General features: G+C 33.3%; 6 protein-coding genes across 6 annotated transcripts; 3 read left to right on the top strand and 3 right to left on the bottom strand.

The window, feature by feature from the left end:
* The first annotated feature begins 179 nt into the window (after window positions 1–179).
* On the top strand, window positions 180–7,393 carry LOC114521421 (condensin-2 complex subunit H2-like). The gene is made up of 22 exons (XM_028541872.1): window positions 180–444; window positions 921–1,022; window positions 1,180–1,235; window positions 1,347–1,419; window positions 1,543–1,611; window positions 1,694–1,770; window positions 1,939–1,978; window positions 2,143–2,260; window positions 2,330–2,377; window positions 2,570–2,769; window positions 2,999–3,062; window positions 3,429–3,560; window positions 3,949–4,005; window positions 4,369–4,439; window positions 4,752–4,839; window positions 5,126–5,221; window positions 5,580–5,641; window positions 5,756–5,857; window positions 5,974–6,034; window positions 6,152–6,192; window positions 6,664–6,708; window positions 6,829–7,393. Exons 1-22 carry the CDS (start codon window positions 313–315, stop codon window positions 6,967–6,969), a joined length of 1,875 nt encoding a protein of 624 aa, XP_028397673.1. The 5' UTR covers window positions 180–312; the 3' UTR covers window positions 6,970–7,393.
* Window positions 7,394–9,884: 2,491 nt separating this feature from the next.
* LOC114521425 (probable 18S rRNA (guanine-N(7))-methyltransferase) lies at window positions 9,885–11,789 on the bottom strand. Its single transcript, XM_028541875.1, has one exon. The coding sequence runs from the start codon at window positions 11,786–11,788 to the stop codon at window positions 10,943–10,945; it is 846 nt and encodes a 281-aa protein (XP_028397676.1). The 5' UTR covers window position 11,789; the 3' UTR covers window positions 9,885–10,942.
* A 644-nt stretch (window positions 11,790–12,433) lies between these two features.
* Window positions 12,434–15,628, bottom strand: LOC114521448 (KICSTOR complex protein kaptin-like). Its single transcript, XM_028541904.1, has 12 exons — window positions 15,387–15,628; window positions 15,216–15,286; window positions 15,030–15,120; window positions 14,845–14,902; window positions 14,678–14,753; window positions 14,426–14,499; window positions 14,187–14,287; window positions 13,936–14,037; window positions 13,728–13,827; window positions 13,245–13,380; window positions 12,960–13,142; window positions 12,434–12,804 (listed from the first exon to the last, which is right to left on the bottom strand). Exons 1-12 carry the CDS (start codon window positions 15,613–15,615, stop codon window positions 12,715–12,717), a joined length of 1,311 nt encoding a protein of 436 aa, XP_028397705.1. The 5' UTR covers window positions 15,616–15,628; the 3' UTR covers window positions 12,434–12,714.
* A 125-nt stretch (window positions 15,629–15,753) lies between these two features.
* LOC114521400 (nucleoside diphosphate kinase-like) lies at window positions 15,754–17,176 on the top strand. The gene is made up of 5 exons (XM_028541839.1): window positions 15,754–15,996; window positions 16,365–16,466; window positions 16,618–16,677; window positions 16,804–16,856; window positions 16,976–17,176. The coding sequence occupies exons 1-5, from the start codon at window positions 15,874–15,876 to the stop codon at window positions 17,094–17,096; spliced, it is 459 nt and encodes a 152-aa protein (XP_028397640.1). The 5' UTR covers window positions 15,754–15,873; the 3' UTR covers window positions 17,097–17,176.
* A 1,882-nt stretch (window positions 17,177–19,058) lies between these two features.
* On the bottom strand, window positions 19,059–23,517 carry LOC114521409 (fatty acid hydroxylase domain-containing protein 2-like). The gene is made up of 8 exons (XM_028541856.1): window positions 23,413–23,517; window positions 22,554–22,629; window positions 22,144–22,235; window positions 21,789–21,892; window positions 21,514–21,635; window positions 20,218–20,420; window positions 19,764–20,036; window positions 19,059–19,644 (listed from the first exon to the last, which is right to left on the bottom strand). Exons 2-8 carry the CDS (start codon window positions 22,617–22,619, stop codon window positions 19,479–19,481), a joined length of 1,026 nt encoding a protein of 341 aa, XP_028397657.1. The 5' UTR covers window positions 22,620–22,629; window positions 23,413–23,517; the 3' UTR covers window positions 19,059–19,478.
* A 96-nt stretch (window positions 23,518–23,613) lies between these two features.
* Window positions 23,614–27,508, top strand: LOC114521410 (transmembrane protein 185B-like). Its single transcript, XM_028541857.1, has 7 exons — window positions 23,614–24,183; window positions 24,999–25,175; window positions 25,357–25,564; window positions 26,270–26,353; window positions 26,567–26,743; window positions 26,946–27,069; window positions 27,278–27,508. Exons 1-7 carry the CDS (start codon window positions 24,146–24,148, stop codon window positions 27,484–27,486), a joined length of 1,017 nt encoding a protein of 338 aa, XP_028397658.1. The 5' UTR covers window positions 23,614–24,145; the 3' UTR covers window positions 27,487–27,508.
* The last annotated feature ends 125 nt before the right edge of the window (window positions 27,509–27,633 follow it).

Below are 27,633 nucleotides of genomic sequence, written 5' to 3' on the forward strand. Positions count from 1 at the left end.
CCTAAAATACCTCTCAAACAAGGTTAGATGAAGTTGCGGTGAAGTATACTGTAAAAACGAAACGCTGAAAGAAATGCCCTACAAATATATGTTTATACCCGTAGGTATCCTTTTTCCCGTAACAAGAAACAATCCCCCCGTAAAAAATGATAACTTGAAGTACTCGGTCATCTGCACTGTGGGCTCTCAAAAAAAGGCGGGAGTTACTAACTTACTAAAGTAATATTCTAAAGCTGAGTTGATAATTTGAGTAATTTTTTTAGCTTTTACTGTGATTTTCTTTGCTTTTCTACACTAATTTTGACGCTAAATATGCCATCAGAAGGAGGCGAAATCTTAAATGAAGTTCAATCTCGATATGGATATTTATTGAAACCAATTCGTGATTTGTTTAAAAACTGGGAGGTAAACATTGCCGCAGAACTCGAGGAGTATCTAAACGAGGTATTTGTCATAAACAAAGTATTTTAGGTCGTTTTGCTGGGCTTGCAGAGCGTATAAGAATGGTAGAAAGTTGTTTCCTGCATTTTCTTGCCAGAATTGTAGTGCTTGCCTTTTTGTCTCGAAGTCAAGCAATCATAAACCTGCCAGGGAGCAACAAAATTAAACCATTTTGTCATGAATTCGGAATCAGTAATAAACAAACACAGTTCAGAACCAAACTTCATGGCAAGTGTAAGAAAAGCCTTGTAGGGTTGTTTCTAAATTGTGACATTCTTTATATCAACAGATAGAATATGTAGCAATTGTGTGCGTGCAAGTTCCATATTTTGCTTTTAGATCAGCAATCCCTCAGACAGAATGAATTATAGGTTCATCACACACCTCCTAAATTATAGCATCCACTTTCAAACCTGTTTCAAATTATTAGTGTAAGAGATTCTGTCAATCTTTGCAGCAATTGTTTCATTTGTTGCTAGATGGAACAGATTAAAATTTCATTTGATGGTGGTCAAACTGTAATGAATTTTGCTGAGGCAGCTTTGCTAATACAAGGATCAGCATGTATTTATAGTAAAAAGGTATGTAAAATTGATATTACTATGTTAATGCACGAAATTAAACATTCAACTTAAGTTAGGGAAAGTGCAGTCTGTTCCAAAACTTTTTGTCACACATTTCTCTTGGTTGTATCTGTGTATTTACAAGTGTAGTTTTGTTGATTTTTTTAATATTCAGGTTGAGTATTTATACAGTTTGGTTTATCAAACTCTTGATATGATTGCTAGTAAAAGGTAAACTTGCCTAAGCTAACTGTTCTTTAAGTTTATTTGTCAGTGATTTTTAGTTTGAAATATTCAGTATATTGCACTTAATGTAACCTGCTTATGTTATATATTAACAAGACAACTCCTGCAAGCACCATCCGTAGATGATCAAGGACAGGATAAGGATGTGTCATCTCATGAACAACAAGAGGTAAGAAAGTCAGTTTGCAACTTAAAGTGCAACTTTCTGATGTTCAACATTCTTTATTTATTTCCCACCTTATTATATTATACAACCAATTATATCCTTATTTAACCAAACATTCAATGCTAGTTCTTACTATTGGATGATATTAAAGAAGCAAAGAATATTGATTTGAAAGAAAAATCTGTACAGTTGGAAGTAAGTTATTGCAAAACTTTTGTTGTTTACACATGTAGTGTTAGCAATGTTTTCTTGCAATTCTAATAATGATTTTTTAAAGGCCCCACAGTTAATACCAAGAACACCAGTTACACTTATAACATTTGATGACTCCAAGAAAGGATCTGCACTTATGAGGTAATTAAGTCAACATGTGTAATTTAGGTTTAGATGAGGAGAGAAGTAGTTTTGTGCTGTTGAAATTCACAAATTAATATGAAGTAAAGTAAATTATGTCAATCGACACCTATATTTTTGTATTCTTTCAAGGAGAATTTACCATTTTACATCTGTTTATACTTTTAGTCTCACTGGTGAAGTTATGGGAAACAGAAATGACTTCAAAGTAAGGCAGTGAAACATATTGTAACCCAGTCTGAAGTTTGATTGTAAATAACAGTTCTATAGTTCTAAATAACAGTTCATATAAAATTAGGTTTTTCCCAATATTATAGCTGTATAGGAAAGCAAGCTAATATTTTAAATTTTCAACTATGAAATTTTTTTCAGATGAACACATGCTCAATCCATTTGGGTTCTGGAGCTTTACTTCTTGATATGTCAAGCTTGCATTGTTTACAAAGTAATAAAGCATTCCAACGCAACTCCCCAAGTGCATTTTCTCAGGGTAATTTCATACAGTGTTTTCCTTTGTGCATGCGTATATATCACTATATTAACTACATTCTCTTGGTAGATAATGTCATATTACAAGGAAATATTGAAAGTCAACCTGAAATACAAGGCAAGAATGAACTTTACTCTGAAGGTTTCGTTTTCGCAATTTTGTATCTGCATCACCATACATTGACACGACGTTGTTTTCTCAACATTCTCCCCTCACGTTCTTCGAGACATTTTACCGCAAAAATATTTATACATGTTCGAAAGAAACAAGGCTTGTATATATTCCGCAATAAAGTCAGTTTCATTGCAGATGTTTGTGATGGAATTGAAGAGCAAGGAGATTTGGGAAACAATATGTTGTGTGACAGTCCAGATGATGATTTTGATGATCTTCCTTTTTCAACACTTGGAGTTGAAGATGTAAAAAGAAATGCATCATCACGTGACCGGGACGTGCAATTACGCGAGAGGAAATTTGATCAAAAAACACAGAACGCTGTGAAACAGAAGGTATAAGACATAGGATAGATTATTTAATCTACATTGTATACATAGGAAAATTTGCAGATTTGTTTCAAAGTTGATCTTTGCTCGTATTGACACTAAATAATATAGTTACGCGTACTGTATATAGTGGGAAAATCGAAAACTGATATTTCAACGATATGAAAATGATGATACTTTCATGCAATATGCGTGAAACAAGAAAAATAACATTTGTTCGTATTCTAAAATACAGGATCCCTGGGATACGTTAGATCCTCACGACCCAACTGGTGGAACTGAAAAGCCATTCAGACAAGGTATTGTCCAAATTGTTCTAATAACTTTGCAATGCAACTAACTAACCACGTTGTGAGACGTGTTTATCTCGTCTGAATTTTTAACCAGAAAATAGCTGCAGTTTTGCGATAGTTAGGACGGTGTTTTCCCGCTCGTTACCATCTAATATAGTGTCTGCAATTAACTGACGATGTAGGAGATCCAACGGGCTCCCTAGCGCTGGAGGCGGCGAAAACCGTATACCAGTTCCTTGTTACGAGGAGTGGTTCATTGATTGTTTAATAAAATTTGAACGAAAAGATTCACATGCATGATGCATGGGTTATCTGGATCTGTGGTGCATGAGTTATCGTGGAGTGCATTCGTGTTATCATTTTTTCTTTAAGGACGACCATTTAAGATACCTCCGTCTGTTAGAAATGACAAAGTCTCCGCAAAGAAACGGAAACGAAAATCTCAAGAAGATATCACAATGAATAACAAGTTAATTCCTATTGCTGAATTCTGTCGAATAGCATGTGAGTAGATAAACTATTAACTCTCGTATAGTAATTTATTTAACACGAAGACTGGCACCACCAAAAACCAGCTGCCACTGTCTGCGATTTAAAAAATCGAGTCTTAATTTCATTTCATGCTTCTTTCTGTTGGCAATGGTCGATCATGCAATTTATAGTAGAGAGCGATGAAGTTTTGAACAATGATTATTGACGTTCATTATGTTTTTGGACGGAAATGTGAACTGAATGCGGTCAAGTAATGTCAAAATGTTGGAGAAATAAATTTGATGAAAGGAGATTGAATATAGGACAACAATCAGACAGATATATCAATGTATAATAGCGCGTGATTTTGTGTATCTTAAGCACCTTAACTTGTTTCTATGTACTTATATCATCGATATAGATCATTCACAAGTAAAGAAATTACCAAAAAATCCTCTGAAGACTCTCACTTATCATGGTAACCTTGTGAAATATTTCTTTATATCTATAGAACTTTAGGGACCTAAAAAATGTGAACATTCACTCAGCAGATCTCTCAAATAACTGGACGATTAATTGATAAATTTGATGAACCTTCTATTATTTGATTAGTCTAGTTTTCTCGTTTGTAACGATGTAATTCGTAGCTAAATTTGAACTTGCTAATATTAGAAAAAAACATGGTAATATTTAGAGCCAGATATAATTTACATTTTATCATGAGCAGTGAACAGCAGCTGATATAATGACGTATCAAAATTTTGTTCTCATAAATTCATAGTTCGCATTTGACGCCGCATTTCTTAATTCCTTGGTGCGTTTATTTTACAATTTCTGCCAGAATTCGAATACATCTACTGGAACGAGTTCAGACGACGACAAATCTTGGAACGAAAACACCGCAAAGCAATGGTCAGTTTTCTTACTTTCATATCATATGTGTTGTTGTGATCATGTATCAGCGTTCTTTGTATGATTTTAACATGATAACATCATTTTTGTGAATGTTCAATAACCCAGATAGTAAACATATATTGTTCTGTTCCGTGCTGTGTCATCATTGTACTGCATGTAAGCAGTAAAGTTAATAGATAATTGTTCTCCTTCGTGCACCGTATACACAACTGAAGTCCGATCCGGAAAAGGAAAAGTTTATTTGTTTTCTGAAACGTAATAATGGTGGTATCTTGTAGCCTTACTGTATGTGAAACAAATATGTTTTAGGCTAGCTTGGGTCTTTTTGAGGATCAAATAAGGTTGGAACCATCAGCGGAGGAAATTGACGAATACAACAACAATGAAAACGGTTTTGGTAAGAAAATAACCCTGTCAAAATATTTTTTGAAAATATATGTAGATTATGCAATATGGCTCGGTTTAATACAAGCATATTGTATATTAGCTTCTGAAGGAAGAGGCTTTGCCCGAAACTTTAAAATTTTGTATTCTTTCAGAAAACTTATCACTCATAAGTAAGACGTTTCTGATGCACTAGCATGCAATGCACCCGTTCGTGCTTTCTTCCAGCCAGTATTGTAACTCATTCTCTAACGTAGACTGGTTTTATTGTGTATTCAATTATCTGTTTTTCTTTCAAGATGATAACGCCGGGGTGGATGACTATGACAATGATGACGATGGTGCTTTCAATAACAACTTTGACGATGAACAAGCAGAATGTGTACAACCTATGGGTACGTACTGCAGGTGACCCTGCAAGTGTGCTATTAGGGAATTAACGATTTGCTACAGATATAGTCTAGAATTCGATATATTTTGATAACATTTTCAACAGGCTTTTTCCTTTTTTCCCACTCATAATGCAGTGATTGTCCGAGGTTTTATCGCCAACTACAAGAGTTTTCGCGAAGGTTATTCGAATTTCAAAAAGTGAAAATGTATTTCAAGGCTGATTTTTTCCTTATATTCTTCGTTCTACTTTTTAACACATTGCCTAAGAACAGATATCCATCTTTTAGCATTAATATAATACATATAATGAAACTAAAACAATGATTGTATTATAATAATAAATAGAAGAATTTATTTTAGAGCTGCAAGAATCCGATGAATTAGTGGTATCCAGTTACGAAGAACTAGTTCAGAAATATGTGGTATGTATGATATCTGTCCCTTCTATTAGTTGCATGATAAGCTGGATGATATGATTTTTATTTTTACACTTGGAACCTGAATATATAATAATCTCAACACTTGAATAATTTTAGCAAGGTTTTCTTGTACAAGCTCAAACTTATGTTCAAGAAACTGATTTATCAAAAAGAGTAAAGGACTGGGAGAGAAAAGTCGTGCCAAAACTGGAAGATGAGGTATATATTCACTGAGTTTTCATGCATTTGGTTTGAATTTATTTTTCTTACAAGCGCCGAACGTGATCATAGTAGCAAAAATAAGTTAAATATTATAATTCTTCTATGATTATTAGGATACCCATCGTCCATATGATATTCATAAATATGGCGAAAAATTGCTTGCAAGTTTTGAAGGTAAGAATTACTTCATGAAAAGTACAAGAAGCTTCTTTTTTGCCGTCTCCCTTGAATATATAGTAATCAGCTTTTCTGCCTGTCACTGACGTTGCTTATTTTGTTTTGATATATAAGATATGCCATTGAAATCATTTGACGAAGTTGTTCCAAGTCAGGTTCGTCAATGTTACATATTCTGTAGCTCGCATGATTTCAGCAGTTTAAAGACAAAACTATAAGAAAAAAAAGAAATATGTTAGCGATCGCTAATAGATGTATGTTAAGGCCCACACAGACATGACGCGAATTGGCAACGCGGCTCGAATTTTCAACGTTTTATATTTTTCAAAAGCAAATAAATTTTAAATTATCAAAATTTTCTTGTAGATTGCATTAAAATAATAAATTTTGATTGCTCTAGCGTCCATAGATTCCAAATTTTGATCCCAGAATTTAATTTATATGCTTCTGAAAACTGAAAATTCGCGCTGCGTTGCCGCTTCGCGCCCGGTCTGTGTCGGCCTTTAACGTTAAATATGAACGTTTTCAAATCCAAATTTCACTTTGCTCAGGTGACATTAAAAAATAATATATTTTGCATTTATAGTTTCTAGATGTTTCATGGAATTCCCTTTTTTTTTCTCCAGGAACCATGGGAAGTCTGTCGATATTTCCTCGCTTCTTTGCAACTGGTATAAGAAATATATTTGATCGTTACGTTGTGGATTTTTGTTTTTTCACGTATTTATTAATATGGGTTACAGTAATTAATGTTGCACTCTAAATATATATTATTTTTCATTTCGTGTTAGGCGAATAACAACAATGTTGAAATTTTAAAGAATGACAGCAGTAATAATAATAATATGGATTGTATGAAACTTAAACTATTACATCGTACGCCTGCTCATCAAGCAATATCACATTATAGAGCTCCATCAGTTCTAACTTGATTCTCCACAGTTTTGTGTTCTAGACAGATGAGGCAGGATTTATATTGCTCTGAAAATTATAGGAAGGACGTAATAAACCATGCATGTATTAAAATGTCTATAAACATTATGTAATGATGTACATAAATTTATCTTCTATACATATGTAAATGTATATATAATGATGGCGCCACCCTGGTTCTAAAGAATTTTTTTCGTTAAAGACAAGCACGAACTTTAGCTTTACACTTCGCAAAGCTATTTTCGCTTACGTTGGACCAAAAAATTGATAGGTCGGCAGTAGTTGGAACAAAGCGTGTTCCAGAACGTGGTCAGATTGGTCAAGTGGGTAAATCTTTACACTTTTTCACATATTTGCTCTCATGTTCTCAAATATTTTAGAACTTTTCAAATTTTTAAGATTTTCAATTTTTTTAAATACATATACTAGGGTTTTTAACATTTTTAAAATATTTAAATTTTTAAAAATTTTGACATGCACTCAAGTATTTTGAAACTTTTTAAATTTTTGACAAATATACTAGTGCTTTTTACAATTTTCAAATTTTTCACAATATGCTGGTGTTTTATTTACCAATTTTATCTTCTCTCCAAATTTATTTTCCTGTCAATTCTTTTTTCGTGTCAAAATGTTTCAATTTGAAAATTTTTTACGTATATCGTGGTGTTTTTTTTAAATCAATTTTGTAGAATAAAATCAATGTACTCAAATATTTTCACATTTTTCTAGTAATTTCTTAAATTTTTGACAAATATACTAGTGTTTTTGCAATTTTCAAATTTTTCTCATATGCTCGGTGTTTTTTTATAATTTTTCTTGTGTCCTAATTTTTTTCCTGTCAATTTTTTTTTCTGTCAAAATCTTTTTTCTCGTGTCGAATTTTTTTTCCAGTCAAATTTTTTTTCGCTTCATTTTTTTATCGCGTCCAAATTTTTTCCTCGTGTCCAAATAATTTTTCCAGTAAAAGTTTTTTTCGTTTAAATTTTTTTCTTTTGTCCAATTTTATTTTTCTGTCAAATTTTTTTCTGGTGTCCAAATATGAGTTTTTTGAAAATTTCAAACATATATTGTGGTGTTTTTTAAAATCAATTTTGATGTGTGCTCAAATATTTTCAAATTTTTCACATTTTACTAATGTGTTTTTAAATTTTTTAGATTTTCAAATTTTTCACAAATATTCTAGTGTTTTGCAATTTTTAAAACACTTCAAATTTTACTGAGTTTTTAGTAAATATTTGAATCCATTTTCAGCATATTAAGACATTTTTGAAAATTTTCGAAAATCGTCAATTTTGGCCAAAATGATAAGGGTACCTTTGGCCCATTATGATTTTGGCCGATTTTGATGAATTTTTCAATTTTCGAAAAGCCTACCAAATATGCTCAAGGACGAAATAAATTTGTCTTAGTAAATATTTGTAGCCATTTTCAGCACATTAAGCAATATAAAAAAGTGTAGCCTTTCACCGCAGGTTGTGGTCTTCTGGTTAAAGCAGTGCTCTCCGAGTTTAAAGGCGGAAAACTTTTCGAAAAGGGTTAGGTCAAATAAAGAACAATAAACTTTCGACAAATGACGCGGTGGTCTAGTGGTTAAGACCGTGATCTCTCAATCCCGGGACTAGAGTTCAAGTCCTGGCAATGCAAAAAAAATAGTCTTGAAAATTTCGGCATGATTTGTAAGCTTGAAAAAGTTAAGACTCTCAGCCTTTCAGGAAGGCTGTAAATTTGAATGAAATTGGAAGTAAAAAAAAAATTGAGAAACATTTGAACAATTTTCGCTTCATAAAAGTACGTGGAAATTGACAAAAAAATGCAAGTCAAAAAATGTTTAAAAACATTTGCAATTGTCTCTTGAATCTTAAAACTTTAAAAAAAGTTGAAAAATTTCCCGCCTTTAATGCTAATGTTTACGTACCTTAATAATTTTTTTTCACGAAAATTTGACCAGGTGATTTTCTCGAGACTGAAAAAATTTACTTTTTTTCACTTTTTTGAAATTCTCTTAGATTTTTTTTTGACGAAGAAGTATTTTGTCTTGGGCTACCTGTGTTGGTCTTGGGCTACCTGTGTCAGGACCAACACAGGTAGCCCAAGACAAAATACTTCTTCGTCAAAAAAAAAATCTAAGAGAATTTCAAAAAAGTGAAAAAAAGTAAATTTTTTCAGTCTCGAGAAAATCACCCTGTCAAATTTTCGTGAAAAAAAATTATTAAGGTAAGTAAACATTAGCATTAAAGGCGGGAAATTTTTCAACTTTTTTTAAAGTTTTAGTCGGACATTTTCTAATTTTGAATTTTTTCAAGAGACAAATGTTTTTCAATATTTTTTGACTTGCATTTGTTTGTCAATTTCCACGTACTTTTATGAAGCGAAAATTGTTCAAATGTTTCTCAATTTTTTTTTACTTCCAATTTCTTTCAAATTTACAGCCTTCCTGAAAGCTGAGAGTCTTAGCTTTTTCAAGCTTACAAATCATACCGAAATTTTCAAGGCCAATTTTTTTGCATTGCCAGGACTTGAACCCTTGTCCCGGGATAGAGAGATCACGGTCTTAACCACTAGACCACCGCGTCATTTGTCGAAAGCCTATTGTTCTTTATTTGACCTAACCCTTTTCGAAAAGTTTTCCGCCTTTAAACTCGGAGAGCACTGCTTTAACCAGAAGACCACAACCTGCGGTGAAAGGCTACACTTTTTTATATTACTTAATACCTTTTTGGTAGGATCTCAAATGAAATAACAATCTCAATGAGTTCATTTTAATGTTCATGATTGACTCTCTCGTCTAAAACGCACACAACTTAAAGCACGCCTGTGCCCTAGAGCACTATTTTTCCATAAGTTAGTTATATGCGGCGCAAGTGAAGCTAATGGTTACGGTGCGATTGTTTTGTATTTTTAATGAAAAGAGGTAAAAGTAAAGTACAAAAGTTAACAATGCATTTCAAAATAGGTTTAAAAGAAAAAAGTACAAAAATTGAGAATGTATTTCAATGTGTATAACGCGTATAGTCTTGAGGTAACAAGCATGCACCTCCGTGATAGTCTCGTAGATTACATCTGAAATTGCAATTGAAGCAAATATCCAGTTATACAGATATTGAATATTTATTTCAAGACTGTTCGTCGCCGCTTCGTCTAGCCCGTTCGTGGAATATAAAATACGCTAATCTAATATTTGAACCTTTGGACTATAAATAGAGACCAACGTCTTAAGACATTTTTGAAAATTTTCGAAAATCGTCAATTTTGGCCTAAATGCTTAGGGTACCTTTTGGCCCTTTACGATTTTGCCAATTTTGATGAATTTTTCAATTTTCGAAAAACCTACCAAATATGCTCAAGAACAAAATTAATTTGTCTTAGTAAATATTTGAAGCCATTTTCAGCACATTAAGACATTTTTGAATATTTTCGAAAATCATCAATTTTGGCAAAAATGGTAAGAGTATCTTTGGCCCTTTACGATTTTGGCCAATTTTGATGAATTTTTCAATTTTCGAAAAACCTACCGAATATGCTCAAGGGCGAAATAAATTTGTCTTAGTAAATATTAAAAGCCATTTTCAGCATATTAAGACATTTTTGAAAATTTTCAAAAATCGTCAATTTTGCCCAAAATGCTAAGGGTACTTTGGCCCTTTAGGATTTTGATAAATTTTTCAATTTTTGAAAAACCTACCAAATATCCTCAAGAACAAAATTAGTTTGTCTTAGTAAATATTTGAAGCCATTTTCGGGATATTAAGAGATTTTGGAAAATTTTCGAAAATCGTCAATTTTGGCCAAAATGGTAAGGGTACCTTTTGGCCCTTTACGATTTTGCAAATTTTGATTAATTTTTTCGATTTTCGAAAAACCGACCAAATATGCTCAAGAACAAAATTAATTTGTCTTCGTAAATTTTATTTCAGTCATAAACAAATGAGGCTAAATTTCCATGTATATATTGTACAATGACTTTGAAATCATTTAAAACACAGGTCGACGTTTTCGTCCAGTATACTTTGACTCATGTCTCGTTTCTTTGCCCTGACGGCGTCTTCTATCTTTCTTTAATTCAATCCATTCTTTGCTTTTCTTTGGTGCTTTTCCCCATTGTGGCTTTGCTAGTCTTGCTCGCTTGCTGGAGAATTGAACTTCATTGCTTACTCTTCCAACTACATCTTGTCCAAGACCCTCGGGTAAAGTAGCTGAGTTACCACCAGTAAAAAGACATAAGAAGATTTTCTTTGCTTTAGAACTGTTAGGATAATCAACGACAATACCGCCAGTGAAACCAGCCTTCATTGCCTGAGCTGTCACCAGTTCCATTTGTTGTGGATTCTCTGGATAAAACTGAAACACTGCCTTGCTACCACGAGATAAACACGCATATAATGATGAAAAGAAGGTGTGGAGGCGACGTACAGGATTATCTTCCTTTTTGTTAGAGGTGCAGAGCCATTGCAGAGCAGATACAGATATACATCCTTCAAAGGATCCTGGACGAAATGGCAGATTTTGACCAGCATCGTGTAAAATTATATCACCATCAACTTGTCTTTCTTTAGCAACATTTAACATGGCTTTACTGATATCAAATCCAACCCAATAATGTCCTGCTTCAGATAAAACTTCACCGCTGAGGCCAGAACCACAACCTATATCAAGCAGCAATCTAGGTTCATCATCGTTCATACCAAGCAATTCTAAAGCCCTTTCAGCGAGAGATACTTGAATTTCAATCATTCTTGAGTTACAAGTGTACTTTCTTGCCTCATCTTCGTTATAAAACAGTTCTGGAGGACCACGATTTTCTGGCCGTTTGGACGCCATATTGTTTTCTCACATACACCCGATTCGCATCTTCAATGAAAGCAAAAAATGTCGGCGAAATTATTATCCCACTGACCTTATATACCATGAGAAAGTACCACGTGTACTTAGGGCAGATGGTGCTGCACATTTTAGATATAGATGTTCATATATTTATACATATATGTCTTACAAGGCGCTCAGCAGAATAGTTGAAAAATTTGCGTCTCCACATCGTCGGCAATTCCATTCAGTCTGTCACAAGTGTGTCACCATCATACCGTGTTAATTAATAACACGCAGCAAAGTATGCCATGGTACCAGGGTGAATAAGAAAAATTCCAGAAAGTCCAGAGTAGGGTCCATAACTGGTACAAATTGTACACCGATTATTTTGTGTGCTAGTCACTGGTGCTAGTGCATACAATATCTATAAAAGTAGTTTTAAATTATTATATTTCATACTTACGCGTCTACAGTGAAAATGTTTGCGGTGTCATACAAAATATGCACCGTCCTTTTCCAGATGGATCGATAAATATTGTCAAATCTATCAGTAATTAAAGTTTATTATTAAAGTTTATTATTATTAATTATTATCGTATATTTAACTTGGTATACAAGAAATTATAAAAAATTATTATATATACAAAATTTAAAAATAGGCATTTAAGCTATATACATATACCATGTCTAAAATATAGGATTCCGTTTATGTTTTTCGTTTTCAACAATTTCATAAAATAGATTTAAGCGTAACCTCTCTATACCTAGGCCTGTAATCTGACCTAATGGAGTAATGTCGATAAGCTAGCTAGTTTATGCAAATATTTTTTCATCGACAACATTCCCCATTGCGATTTTTGCTGAAGTGACATGCATATTAAACTAAAAATTTGGACGAATCACAATTCTTGACCTGGGTGCATCTTAAAAACAATGTATTTTTAATTTTCAGAAGAATCGTCTGCTTCAGCCTCTTTATCACGCAGCCGAAACTCATTCTGGAATCGTTTTCTTATGTCAGTGAACATGTGCTGTTGAGAAAAGAATATTTCACCGTTTGATTAAGAGAATAGGGAGCAGGTCAGCAGGATTCAGTATATATCAGTTAAATTTGTGCACTGAAGTGTAATATTTAAACTGAAGCTGTTCAGGTACTTTCAATGTTATGTAAAATAATGTCACTAACCTGTAACACGTGAAGTCCTTTTGATGAAGCTACAATTAATTCTCGAACACCATCGTTTGTCAAATCAACGTAATCAATAGCGTATAACGGTTGGGCAAAGCTCTTTTTCCAACAAAGTGTAGCTTGTAATCTTCTCTTACGATTCTCGTTATATTCTTTTGTAAGCTTGTACACCATTAATTCCTAAATAATTGAGTAGTTTTTATTTGTCGCCTAATTCTCGTATAGATATTTTCGCCGTTTTTTATAAAGCAGGAATATATTGCATTATTTTACTGCAAGTACCTGTCCAAACGTTCCTAGTAATATTTCATTGTTGCCGTCCCAGTCAACATCAGAGATATGTGAGCAAACAACACAATCATACTTATCAGAATCAGGAAGAATAGAAAGTTTTGATAAACCGTTATTTAAAACATCTCTAAAATATAACAAAAGTCATGATGATGATCCAGTGACAGTGTAGAGAACGATATACACATGAAGTTAAATATCCCCATAATGCCCATAATGCCCATATACACATCAAAACAAACGGTTTAAATATTGTAAAAAGACATATTAATAACGAAAATCTAAGCAACGATGTTGATCACAGTAACACATGCGCTTTTTCCCGCCTATTTTTACGGCGCCCCGCAGACACTTATTGCCAGGTGCATCGAACCTCATAATTAATATGTATCACAAAATAAGTTTTTGTCCATAAAAAAGTGCTTTTATGGTAATTTAAAACTTCAATATATTTGGTGTACCATTATTACTCACTCGTATATGACCGATGGTTCAATTACACATGTCACTAAAACATGAATTTCGCTGTTTGCTGTTTCTGCAACTTCATTTTCTTCAGGTAGTTCAAGGACTTCTGTGATATATAAAAGAGAAATGGTAAATGCTCTAATTTTGTCTAAAAGATAGACAATTGAAAATTTAATTTGGATATTAAAATGTTTGGGTAAAAGTCGATCAGTACCTCTCAGTTCATTGGATATTTTGCATTGCTGTGCTTCAAAAGTAAAAATTTTCACAGATGATACTGGACCATCATGCATAGAAGACCACTCTTTTATGACCACTTAAAAACAAAACAAGTACTTATTTAGGACTGTATATTTTGCTAACAAGCAGTAGTTGAATATGCTGATCTAAACTACTGGACTAGCTGTGTTTGCACTCAGACAAACCAAACCAAATAAAAACAAACCAAAACCACAAAATACAAACCATTTTTCTTGACAACAACCATTTTGAGAAAACCATTTTGACAAGCAAAGCAACTAAGGCGTCTCCTGTCACCATCATAATAAACATCCATCCAGATAACACTGACAACACACATTCAAAAAGGAATTAAAGTAATATTTAAATTGGCAGACAAGGTCAGACTAAAGCTTTTGCAAAACAAATGTAGGGTGATTAAAAAGTCTAGTCACTCTGAATATAGATATCATTTATTTTCTTACTTGTTAGGGAGATTTTGGAATTCTGGGAAATAGTCTTCCACCTTCTGTTCTCTAAATTCCTGATTTATGGAAGCCTGAAAATCAATGTGTACATGATCACATTTTTCCTTCCCACCTGCACACTAGCTTACAAAAACTCTAAACAAAACGTACAGGGATTACTTAACAGAAATGTATATCAATGTAATTATTTTTTATATACAGTACCATCAATCAAATTTTCTCAGAGGAAATTTGGTAAAGATCTCTTACTTTTTCATAAAGATGTATTTTTCCATCACTACCACTTAATAGAAATACATTTTCATCTTTTTCATTATCATCTGACCTACATATTAGTTGAACTATTCTTATTAAGAACGTACTCCATATACACTTCACAATATAAATTTTTGAAGTATTACATACTATATACTTACTGGCGGGCATGGATAAGCTGAAATGGTACAAAATCCAGTTCTATTGTTTGACAGCTGTCTAAAAGATTTCATCAAAAAAACAAACAAAAAATACTAGACTCTACAGCTATGCTTGTTCACATGAATCTTTTATAACACACTCATATGATGCTAACCTGCAATATATTTGCGATATAATTGCTAACCTGCAATAGACTCAAGCTTGCATGTGTCCAATTCTGAGCCTTTCCCATAGTAAATGTTGAAATACTGCCTCTGAAAGTTTGAATGACTATCCTAAAATCAAGTTAACATTCATAAAGTTCACCATGCAATACTTAATTAAAGTATATATCATATGATTTATGGGACACAATGTCAATATGATGTACCTTTAAAAATGTGATGCCAAAGTGCAAACCATTGGAAGAATTAAATGCATCGATAGAAACAATATCTGCACCTAAACAGTTTAGATAATAAGAAATGAACCTATATAGTCACAAATAAGATATCATATATTTTGTCGTATTCATCTCTAGTCTCTTGTCTCTAGTCTCTACCTTGTAAGTTCTTAAGCGGTACATTTGCAGATGTTATAGAACTAGGTCCACCACTCTGAGGTGAAGATATACACAAAATATTGCCTTTAAGACAGGCTAACAACACTTTACTACATTTATTTTTACTTTCATAATATGTAGATAGGCCATAAACGTTAGTTTGAGAGACGATGGGGAAAAATTGGATTTCCTGAAAGCAGATTTTGTTTTCATCCTCTTCGTCCGCCATATTGGAACTCCTCGTTCTCGAAACTTGATTGGATAATATTTTCTTTCCACTTTACTTCAAATCTAATTCATTTAAATCATGGATGAATATACCATCATTGTGGAAACATCGAGTTATGAAATATTATAAAACGTGCCCGTGATTTGCCACATTTCCTTTTTAGTTCTCACAGCGTTGAGTTGAGTTGCGTTGAGTGTCTTTTCTTGTCGAAAAACAACGTGGTTTTTTTTCAAACGAGTAATCTCTATACTTTATACCATGTCTTCCGAAAGGTCTTTCATAATGGTTAAGCCAGATGGTGTTAGTCGAGGATTAATTGCTCCCATTATTCAACGATTCGAACAAAAAGGATTTAAATTGGTCGCTATGAAATTTATGAAGGTGCAAATATGCTGAAACTTTGTAATAAGTTTTTAATATCATTGATTGCATGCTTACGTTAACTGCATTTTTATTCAGCATAAGATTTGAACAAGTTATATATTGTACAAATGTTAATAGTTACAATTAATAAATCACAGATGTACTGTCATTTAATTGGCTGCATTAATTTCCATAATGAATCTCTATATATTACCATATATATTTGAAATATGTGCAGAAAGCTGGGAAATGATCATACCAGGAACAGCTGGATGTAATTTCAGTAAAAGATTTTAGTAAAATTTCAGATATTATTGCCATGTTGGAATCTGCATTATAATATAATTTATTAAATCAATATATCTAGCATTTTAATTCTTTGTTAGGCTGATAAAGAACTTCTGGAAAAACATTATGCAGAGTTGAGTTCAAAGCCATTCTTTGATGGGTTAGTAAAGTTCATTTCATCTGGACCAGTTGTACCTATGGTAAGCTCTAAGTGGTTAAAAGAAAAAAAGAATTCACACTTTAATTATTATGTGCTATTATATACACACTTATAATTATTATGTGAAGAGAAAGCGTCTAATGTCAGAGAATGGTCACTATTTGAAACTTAAATCCTAATTTATGTTTTAGGTATGGGAAGGTAAAGGTGTGGTAAAAACAGCACGTCAAATGCTTGGTGAGACTGATCCAGTAAGTGTAGAAGATAGGGATACTAAGCACAGCTTGCTTGTCAAAAATTTCTACCTACAATTTCCATGACTCTCCTTATTAGCTGCTATGACTGTTAGCATTTTTATACAAATTTTATGTTCTTAGGCTAAGTCCATGCCTGGGTCAATCCGTGGTGATTACTGCATTGACATAGGAAGGTTAGTATATATTACTGAATCAGTGATGATTGTCCTGTTTGCACAAAAAAGACTACTGCAAATTTTGAATTTACAATTTCCAGAACAAAATATTTTTATTAATGGTTATTATTTCATAGGAATATTATCCATGGCAGTGATTCTGTTGAAACTGCTGCTCGTGAGATCAAGTTGTGGTTCAAAGATGAGGAACTAGTTGACTGGGAGGCCAACAACGCATGTTGTGTCTATGAGAAATAGAAACAGCTAGACAAAATACTCTGCAATGTAGTCAATCTTAATTTTAGGATTTAAATTAAAAAATACATTGTCAATATTCACTTTATTTAATTGTTCAATATGGTTCCCTGCATGATATTGAGAGAATGATTTGCTCGTAAACCTTGCAGTGAGATAAGGGAGGTCATTGTGAGATTTTATTATTGCTATTTGGAAGAGGATTACTGAAAGCATTAGGATTAATGTCTTTGCACGTGTTCCAATCTTCTTTGAGTTTTCGTTAATCTTTGATTGGGAAGCGATGCCAGACGCTTATTTCACGTTAAAACGATTGGATGTAAATATTCCATTATTTCATCCGTCCATTCCATCATTTGAAAATTGCTGCAAAATTCAGGAATTCAGGAAAAATGAGCGAAGAAATAAAGTCGCTTGGAATGAGTGGCAATATTTCAAAACCTTCGACAATAAAATACTGTCTTTTATCAGCCTGTGCTGTATGTTGTACTGCTGTATTTGCAGTTATTGGAATATCTCTGATCACTCAAACACGTTTTCAAGATTTCTCGCACAACGCGTTAACCATTGCTGGAATATTTTTTCTATCACTTACTCTGTTATCGTGTACCATAGCAGTCGTGATGAGAGGAATATATAAACATCACTATTATCGTAACCTCATGAAATCACATGGATCAATAATACCTCCTTCAAATAATTCAGTTTAAAGTAAACGGGGAAAACACGAAATGTGAGAATGACAAGGGCGTGGTCATAGGAATAAGGAATGTTTAATAAGAATTATGGAACACTGACCGTCTTACTGTAGGTGATCTGTTTTGTTGACACCATGTGCTTTGTTATTTAATGTTAATGTGATATGCTATCCAAACGTCATTTTATTTTTTCATTACGTCCAAACTTTACAACATAGTACTTCGTTGACTTACTTTCATATGCCACAACCTCTTTATGAGATATTTTCTTCATGGCGTATTTTTAAAAGATACCACGTACATTTTGTGAATCATTACTTAAATGCGACCCTAAAATCAGTTTATTTCCTAATTCATAATTCTTATTTATATTAAATAAATCACTTCGTTTATAATAGCAGACAATTCTTTCTTGGTTCCATCTCTCGGAACGCTTTTTTTGGGTCACTTGCTCTTTGTATATTGTAATATTATAAGAAAAACATTTAATGACTTAATGTGAACACATATACATACCAAACCATAGCCATGTATAGAAATTTGTCAAGTTATATCCGAAAAAAAATTGAGTATACGGTACGGTAAAGGGGAGTCAGTTATGCAGGAACTATAGACCTATGTATACTGTATACGTGATACACCTGCGCTTGCAAAAATTTTAGTTAATTTGCGACCAAATCAGTTATGTATAAATGAAAATGAAATATATATGTGCACAACAATCTAATATAACCAGGAAACAGCGTGGCAGCGTCTTCAAACAACTTAGCATCAAATCATTCAAATGTGGTATAACAACTGCCTAAAATAGACAAAACTCTTCTCGACGTTTCGACCCGAGGGCCGTCTTCAGAAGAGTTAAACGTCGAGAAGTGTTTTGTCTATTTTAGGCAGTTGTTATACCACATTTGAACAACAATCTGGCTTTCGTCCAGATAATTTTACTAAAACAGCATGCACTGCCACTGGTGCACAAGTACGACTTCACAGACGTCAGACGCATACACAGGTGAAGAGGTAAAGAGTATTTTTTATGAATTTTGATTCTCTTAGTTGCTTGACTATGCCTTTGGCCATAAGATAGTACGCGGTACCCGCATTGACCGGGCTGCCTATGCTTTGGGGAACAACAGATAGCCAGGAAGAACACTTCTCTTTTAATTTCGTTCTCAACGATACAGAACGCTGTCCTGATCGACAATCTTCTCATTTTATCAAATACCCGGTTGCAAAGAAAAAAATGGTTTTCTGATGCGCTCCCGCGATTGCAAACATCCTGCAGATGTTGATGGATCCCGGTCATTCAAGACAAAGTGAGAGTAGTTTCTTTGCGATGTGCATGTCATGGTGGACATCAGCATGAGCACCGCATCATGATTGAGAAAGACTGTATGCATGTACAAGTGCATGTTTAGTGATGCTAGTCGAACACAATCACATACTTTGCTTTAAATAAATAAAAATATTTGCTTGAAATTTCCTTACACACAGTGAAACATCATCTACTCCTATAAGCACGCTTGTATTCATTCGGATATATTACAACGATCTTTCGATACGCAGGCCCTTTACTAAGATACAACACTATATACATAGATATATTTTCCCTTTTGGATAAATATGAACTGGTTGCTTCACAAATTAAGCACGTTCAGCAATAATAAGAGTCAATATGCTTTATTAATATTTAGTTTTTCTTACATCCTTTGCCAGAATCATCGGGATACAATTCCTTCATGGAAGTTGCATTGAAGAAATACACGTGACGATCATAAGCACGTGATTGGCGGAAGATGGCGTCAGTCCCGTGAAGCCAATCAAGGACACCAAGAACACCAAAGTTCTGGTTAAATCTGAGAAATGATCATGAAACATTATTAATACAACGCAGTAAATAATGCATAAAACAACAAATTGTTTTAAAATTACAAGTGTCCTAAGAGGGTTGATATATAACCGCAATTATACATACTTCTGATGGTGGTAATCGTGGGCCTCTGGAGATGGTAGTAATGGCAGATGGTAGCCACAGTGTGACACAAGAGTTGTTAAAATAGCCAGGGAAAACCACAACCAACTGGTGGCAATATGAGAGCCCATGACCAATGGACCCATCAGAACAGGGAAAACATTCGAAACAAGATGTTCAATCGGATGAGCATAAACTGCGGTGATACTGATTGGAGCTGTCCATTCATGGTGAATCTTGTGGATATACTTGTAAATACGGGGATGATGAAGACACCTAGAGGATATTGCAACTCTTGAGAAAATGTTTCCAGGCTTCAACAAATATAATTTTGCAATAACTTTAACAAGATAAAATGAACATCTCAAAATGTGCACTGGTTCTTCTTAAAACAATGGGGTAGCTTAGATTTAACACTGCTAAATTTACCTTATCCATGATGAGGTTCATGACCTACCTGTGTGCGTAATAAAATAGGAATTCTTCAACCAAAGTGAACATGCCAATTTCAAAAAGCACCCAATGAAAACTGGGTAGTTCACGACCAAAAGCACAACCACGCCATTTGTAGAGATAGTAAAAACAGGCGGAAAATGGAATGGCAATTGTCTGATTGAATAGCACAAGAAGAACTGCTTTTGCAAATTTTCTTTTGTCAACCTGCAAAGTTAAGACTTGGTAAGAAATACTTGATAATGATACAATAATTACTACCAGGACAGATTATATATTGTAGGCTTGCTGCTTTATTTGTTCATAGGATAATTTCAAGCACTGACACTGAATTTACCCTGTTACTGTCATTCTTCTGCATGTATGCATGCATTTTTTCTCTTTGTAATAAAACAGACACAACTCTCTGACTGAAACTATTCAATTCAGCTTAATTGGGATGGAACATACAAAAGCAGTGTCGGTGGTCAGCTATATTTTAATTTGTTACAAATCATTATTAATGCCCAATGACTAAGTTGATATAAACTCAAACAACATATTGACAATTGCTAAACTATATTTATTTTATAATTTTCTTGTATGATTGCATGGCGACTTTAGTAATTATAATAACTTGTAGGTACACCACGTAAGTATTAAATACTGCAAAGCTTTCGGTCTGTTAACCCGGACCTTCATCAGTGCAATTACTTGAATACACGTTTGCGCGTCACTTAAATATCATGTTAGTCGTGATTAGTTTGCTCGCGCTATTAATTAAACGGTTTCATTTAATTAAGTTCTAATTAATGCGCGCGCCCTAGACAAGTATTTGACTAAGAGACACCGAAAAGAGCACGCCACGTACTATTAAGTGGCTTTCCCTCTTGGACGATAGTTTGATGTTTATAAATTTCAATAGATTCTCTCATTTTACGAGATACTTGTCTAGGGCGCGCGCATTAATTAGAACTTAATTAAATGAAACCGTTTAATTAATAGCGCGAGCAAACTAATCACGACTAACATGATATTTAAGTGACGCGCAAACGTGTATTCAAGTAATTGCACTGATGAAGGTCCGGGTTAACGGACCGAAAGCTTTGCAGTATTTAATACTTACGTGGTGTACCTACAAGTTATTATAATTATATTTATTTTGTTTACTAAATTATAATGGTAGTAGAAAGGTGCATATAAATATCTTCAGTTCTGTGAAATAAGCTACCAAACACTTTAGTTTTAACTACCTAACTGGCAAACACTCTTAAATTTGAAAAAAATATTTTACATGTACTAGCTCATTAATTTTTCTTACCGGAACTTGTTTGGCATCCTGAATCTTGTATCTTAAGACCCACGCTGGTCTTCCAGTTAAGTCGACCAAGCAGAAAAATGCACCTCCAATCCAGTAAACCAAAATTCCAATCAAATTTGTCCCTATAGAATAATTTAGGATAGAAGTTGTTTCATGAGAAAACTCTTGGGCCAAAAGGGTTGCATTTTACCAGTATACTAGTTTCTGACTCAACAACGATTTTACTGCTGCTCTGACGGTACTGATTTATAGAGAGTTCAGTGTTATATACATACCAACGATGGACAACAATACTTCATCACCACCAACCATATCATGAATCGCTTGCCATTTACTTTGCCAAAAATCTTTTGATGATCCCCATATTAATTCAAAATACCTAACCAGAGTAAAAGATCTAATTAGGTCTGAGAACATAGACACTTTCACTATATTTAAACAGACTATTTAGCAAAATTACATACAACCCAATTTCATTGATTTATTTAAAAATTTAAAAAGCTCAATCACAAGCCTGGTAGCTAGTATTTGTAATGTGTTGATTTTTATAGAAATGTCAGAAAATACTTGTCATAAGTATTATAAATCTTGTTTTACATTAAAACTAATGCAACGCCAGGAAATACTTGCCATGTAATGGTGTTTCGAACTGTTCCAAACAAAATCAATGCAGTTCCAATAACAAATACTGCTTTCTTAATAGCACCAATGACAGAACCACGCTGATGAATGCAAAGAAAAAAATTATACATCTGTAACCTCCTACAACTACAACTACACCTATACTCAAAACCTATATTCTAACAATATTTAAAACTCATCATGTCCATATAAGTGAAACGTAATGTTAGACACTAAACATTAAGCCAGAAACACAAATAATTATTAAAATACCATACAAATCTATGAACTTTCTAAAAGTTTTTGCATGCTTGGCATTAAAACCTTGTGGCATGCTAAATATTTAATGCATAATACACCTACTTTCCATTTGTATTGTAAATAGTTTATCAGACTAAAACAGTTGTGCATAATCATACCTGCGGTACTTCACTGACTTGGGGAATTTTAGGTGTTGTATGGCAAGATTGCGAAGCTGATGCCATTTTTTTTAAACTAAAAACAAGTAGAAACTATTAGCTGACACGTTACGTTCAAAATAAATGGATACAGCCTGTTTAAATAATTTATACTGTAGTAAGTTATAAATAGAGTAAAATTATTTTGCTTCAAAAATCTAAGAAACTTTTAAACACTCCAACATAAAGATATTCCTATTGCATGAAAAAGTACTTAACCGTAATCTCCAGACTTATGTCGCAGTCAAAATTGGTAACACGCAATTTAAATATTGGGCAAAGCATTTACATATTTCATAATTTGTATATTTGACTGCGTACTTGGAACATTCTCTATTTTCTATTTTCAATCAGGAAGAAAAGCTGTTCAAACTTTTCTATTTACTAAAACTATATATTATAAGTGGTGAAAGGTGAAACAGATCACCAACAAATCAATGGATTTCAGGGTATCGAATTACAACTTAGTACTTTCACATGATTGTAAATATTCAAGGCATATAAAAAATAGTAAAGTGCAGCGTTGTGCTGTCGAAACTAAGAAAATATATTTAGGTCTCTCTCTAAATCATTTCATTCTTATTTTCGGCAGATTATTATACATCATAAAAATTGATCTTCGTGCACTAAACATAGGGCAATATAGTGGAAATTCAGTCACACTATTTCAAAACATTTAAAAAACAGAATTTCGCGAAGGTATGTACGTCGTTTATATCTGACGCGCGAAGCCTCGCGAATTTAAACGATAAATACATCAATTGGTAGCACGTAATTTGATGGAACATGAAAATTCAATCTTTAGCAACATTTTCCCTACCTTTTTTGGTTTTTCTCTTCTGTTATTTATTTGATAACGTTCACGTTTTCGCGGTATTTCTAAAACTGTTTCTGCCCTGTAAATTGTGTTGTTGTTTTTTCCATACGTCATGTGATTATTACCTTATAAAGTATTCTTAGAGACACTGGACTCTATATTTCACTGGATTACATTGGCATCATAAGTCTCGTGATCCCTCGCCCACCACCACACCCCTAGTTCAGCGGTTGATTGACAGTTTACCGGAAATATTTTTACAGGGCAAGTACGTGTTTAGAGAGGCTGCTTTCCTTTTCATGCGCACGTACAATGAAAAGCCTTTGTTTACCTAGATAAAAAAATAAAAATTTAGAAGCATTTAAAATTTTCTGTGCGTGTACGTGCGTAAAAAACGAAAACGCGACCATTTACTGATCTAGTACTAGTGAAGCAAAGGAAGGCTGTAACGTGATTGTGGAAAATTGATCGTTCCAATCATAGTATGGTCTAACTTTCCGGTCCAAACAGACGGGTATTGATTGAATTTAAACTGGGACAAGAAGCCATGGATAATTAGATATGATTGCACGATGCACGCGTGTGAAGAATGTTTACATAAATTAACATAATTTCGTTGATTTTCGACATTCAACAATGTTTTATGAGAAACTTCAGTCTTATTTCAGACTCCAGAAACGTATAGCTATAAAATAATGGGTTTTGTTATGGGTGATAATTTTATTTACGAAGTAAAATGAACTTGAGAACCTTGTTTCAAGAATTTAATCCGAGGTATCAGTATTTTAAAATTTGCAAGGCTAATTTTTGATCGAAATCGCCGAAAAATTGGCAACACGATGGTCATTATTATGATCTCTATAAATCAATATTATCATCTGTATACAGTAAAAGAAACGTTATGATATCGAAGATTCTGTTTACTTTTCTAATTAGTTTGTATTTTCAATAATCATACTTAAAATGTGCCAAAACACATTGATAATAATGAAGGCTAAAATTCCTTACTCCTTAGTCACATTCAGGCAGCATATGAGACTGTATTGTTTTGACCAAAATTAATAGTGTAGTTTAGTGTAGTAAGAGCTAGGTAGCTTTCATCTTTCAACATGACTGATTGATTTCCTTCCCTTCCTTCACTTATTCATTTCAGCCTGCCAGAGCAGGCTAGTGAACTTATCAAAATTTAAAAGCTAAAAGGACATTGACAACAAAAATTTTTATTTCCTCAAAGGGAAGATTTTTTTACCATTTTATATAGTGTTGTACTGAATTAAAACAATGTCTTAAAAGTACTGGCTACCAAATATCTAGACATACCATAAACATATATACTCTGGAATCTTGATATTGCATGAATCTCAACAGAGAATGCACCCTTTTATTCCTATATTCCAAAAGAATTCCAAAGCCAGAGTAGCCTGAGTCTAAATCTTGAAATTACCCTGGTATTATGCCTTGCGTGACCACCCTCTAATTTTTCCGCATTTTGTTTTGCCAAAGATTATATTTGATATCCCTCATCAAATCATTAAAAGACAAGGTACCAAGAATATCATAATGATAGTGTGTCTTTGTTATATTTTTAGCAAATTTTTGTTGTTCTTCCTATTGATATTGTTCTCTGTTCTTCTTGCTCTACGTCTTGATGGAACAATTCATTGGAGTTACTGGGCAGTTTTCTTTCCAATATGGCTATGGAAGTTTATTGCCCTAACTGGTGGAACTTTTGGGATTTATGTTTGGCTAACAAATCCACAATATCGGTACTATTAATTTATTATAATTTTTGTTTTACAAGAGCTAGGGAATGACAGTTATGACACAACCCTATAACAACATGCACCATGTAGGCACCTGGCAAGTCTACTAGTAAAAATAAAAACATCTATATCTTAATAATTTAATAATTCATGTGACATTTTTCTCTACCGTTTTCCCTCCTAGGCAAGATGGCGACGGAAATGCAGAATTTAAAGCCATGATCTTGTCCTTGATAATTCATATCTTACTTCTACTGTTTGAAATATTGTTGTGCAATAATATAAATGAAAAGAAGTACAGTTGGATTCTTGCATTTACTCCCATATACATTATATGTCCTTTGTCTGTTATGTTCTGTATTTGGGAGTTAAGACATGATCGTTCAGTTGAGGTAGGATCAGTTGACAACTTTCTCATATCAGGCCCACTGGATAAGGCCTTTGTAATAAACCCTTTCAATAATTATGTCACAACATCATTATAAATTTAGAACTCTTAATTAAATGAAATGGATTTCTAGGTCTCATTATCAAGCCACATGCAAATTTTGACCAATAAATGGGGAAATAAATTGCAGCACTAAAACAAGGCTAATTGTAACACTAAAACAAGCTTTCTAAGATAATTGTTAAAATTTTTGTTGTCCCAAACCTTGCCATTGCCATAAGGAAGAATTCCTGGATGCCACCAGCAAACCAGGAACTGCAATATGTATATAATCTCTCACCTCTCTATTGTTTTCCATCAAATATTCCACCAAAAATTAAAATTGGCAGCAATAAAACTTAGAATTTCTTCAAGCCAACACAAAAAACAGTGGTGAATCTAGGGGTGTGCAGCTTAATTTTAAATTCAAAGCACCTTAATAACAACACTATTGGTTATACATTTAAAAAGAATATTTAATTAATTCAGTTAATGTGATTCCAATTTGAAGCTGTAGTAATTTACTCTGCACACCCCTAGATCCGCCACTGATATAACATGGTTTGATAATTTAATTAATTTTTCAAATCATGTTCAACATCTTATCATCTGTTTTGACTGCATGTGTATTCACACAAAATTTATCATGAATTACTTTCGTTCTTTTTAGTTTGAAATGATTTTTGCAGTTAACATTCTACAGTTTATTTTCTTGTCCTTAAAACTAGACAATGTTGTTACATGGTCATGGGTGGTGAGTAAACATCTTCTCAGCTATGGTCAAAAAACAGGTCATAACTGTCAATACTAGGCTGTAATGCTTTTGCAAGCTAAAGACCTTTACCAATGAGTGTATTTTTCTTGAGTGTTTTACCATACAGGATGAGAAGGGGTTGAACTGATGGTTTGCCATTTACATATATAAAACATGTGCTAGAAAATACTGAATGATTATTTACTTGTTTAGGTTGTATTCATTCCTGTATGGATAGTGATGACATTGTTATGTTTACTGGTTGTTTATTATGTCATCTGGTCACTGTTGTTTCTTAGATCTGATATTGTTTCTCCAGCACAAAAACAAAGTCACATAACTATTGTGATTGTTTCTTTAACCTTAGTTGTTCCACTGTTGGTTTTCGAGGTAAGCTAGATGTTTCATAACTAGGATGATGTTATATGTTTCATGTGACACATTCAATTTTGTAAAATGTTAAGTTAGTATGTTTCATCTAATTATAAAATGATAATTTACTCCAATAGTATATTAGCGGTAAGAAGGGGGTGTTAGCTGATGCATCTGAGAGATACAACAATTACAATGCCTGTGTGTTTCTTTGGTGTAGATTTTATTAGTGAATCGTCTTGATGGATCAAGTGATGAACTGTTTGTAAAAATTATGATTCCCCTTCAGATGGGATTACTAACATTGTTAACAACTTCATTTTGTAACAAAGGTGGCAACCATTGTAAGTATCTAACAATATGATTTTTCTGTAAATATTTACATAATAAATTGGATAAAAATGTTCAAACAAAATCCCTCCTCAAAATGTATGAAGTCAAGGTTTTCCTTGTTTTTACGTCACCAACAATGATGCCAAACAGCTTGTTGCCAATAAAATTTCTGTTTCCATTCATTTACAATTTATATTTGTCACAATTTTCTACTTTTAGGGTGGTTTGGTATTCGAAAAGATTTCTGTGAATACCTTCTTGGTATGATTCCATGTTTACAAGAATATGGCAATACTTCTTACAAATTCCCAGAAAGTTTCATCACTGAGGCGATAAGTGAAGAATTGATAACTCATAAACGAACATCTCTGCAGAGAGAATTACCCAAACAAACTGCACCTGTGGTACATATTGAAGTACCGGATTGATATACAATGACCAGTAATGGTAGCGTAGCTGTGCGATGGACAACCACAGAATTGGTTTGGAAGAGAAATACACTTCTTATAATTACGAAAAAGATTTGTACATGAATACAATCTAATAGACCCAGGCATATAGATCTTGCGAAGTCA

The sequence above is a fragment of the Dendronephthya gigantea genome, unplaced genomic scaffold, assembly GCF_004324835.1.
Source record: "Dendronephthya gigantea isolate DGI-Jeju-01 unplaced genomic scaffold, DenGig_1.0 000020F, whole genome shotgun sequence".
Classification (NCBI taxonomy): domain Eukaryota; kingdom Metazoa; phylum Cnidaria; class Anthozoa; order Malacalcyonacea; family Nephtheidae; genus Dendronephthya; species Dendronephthya gigantea.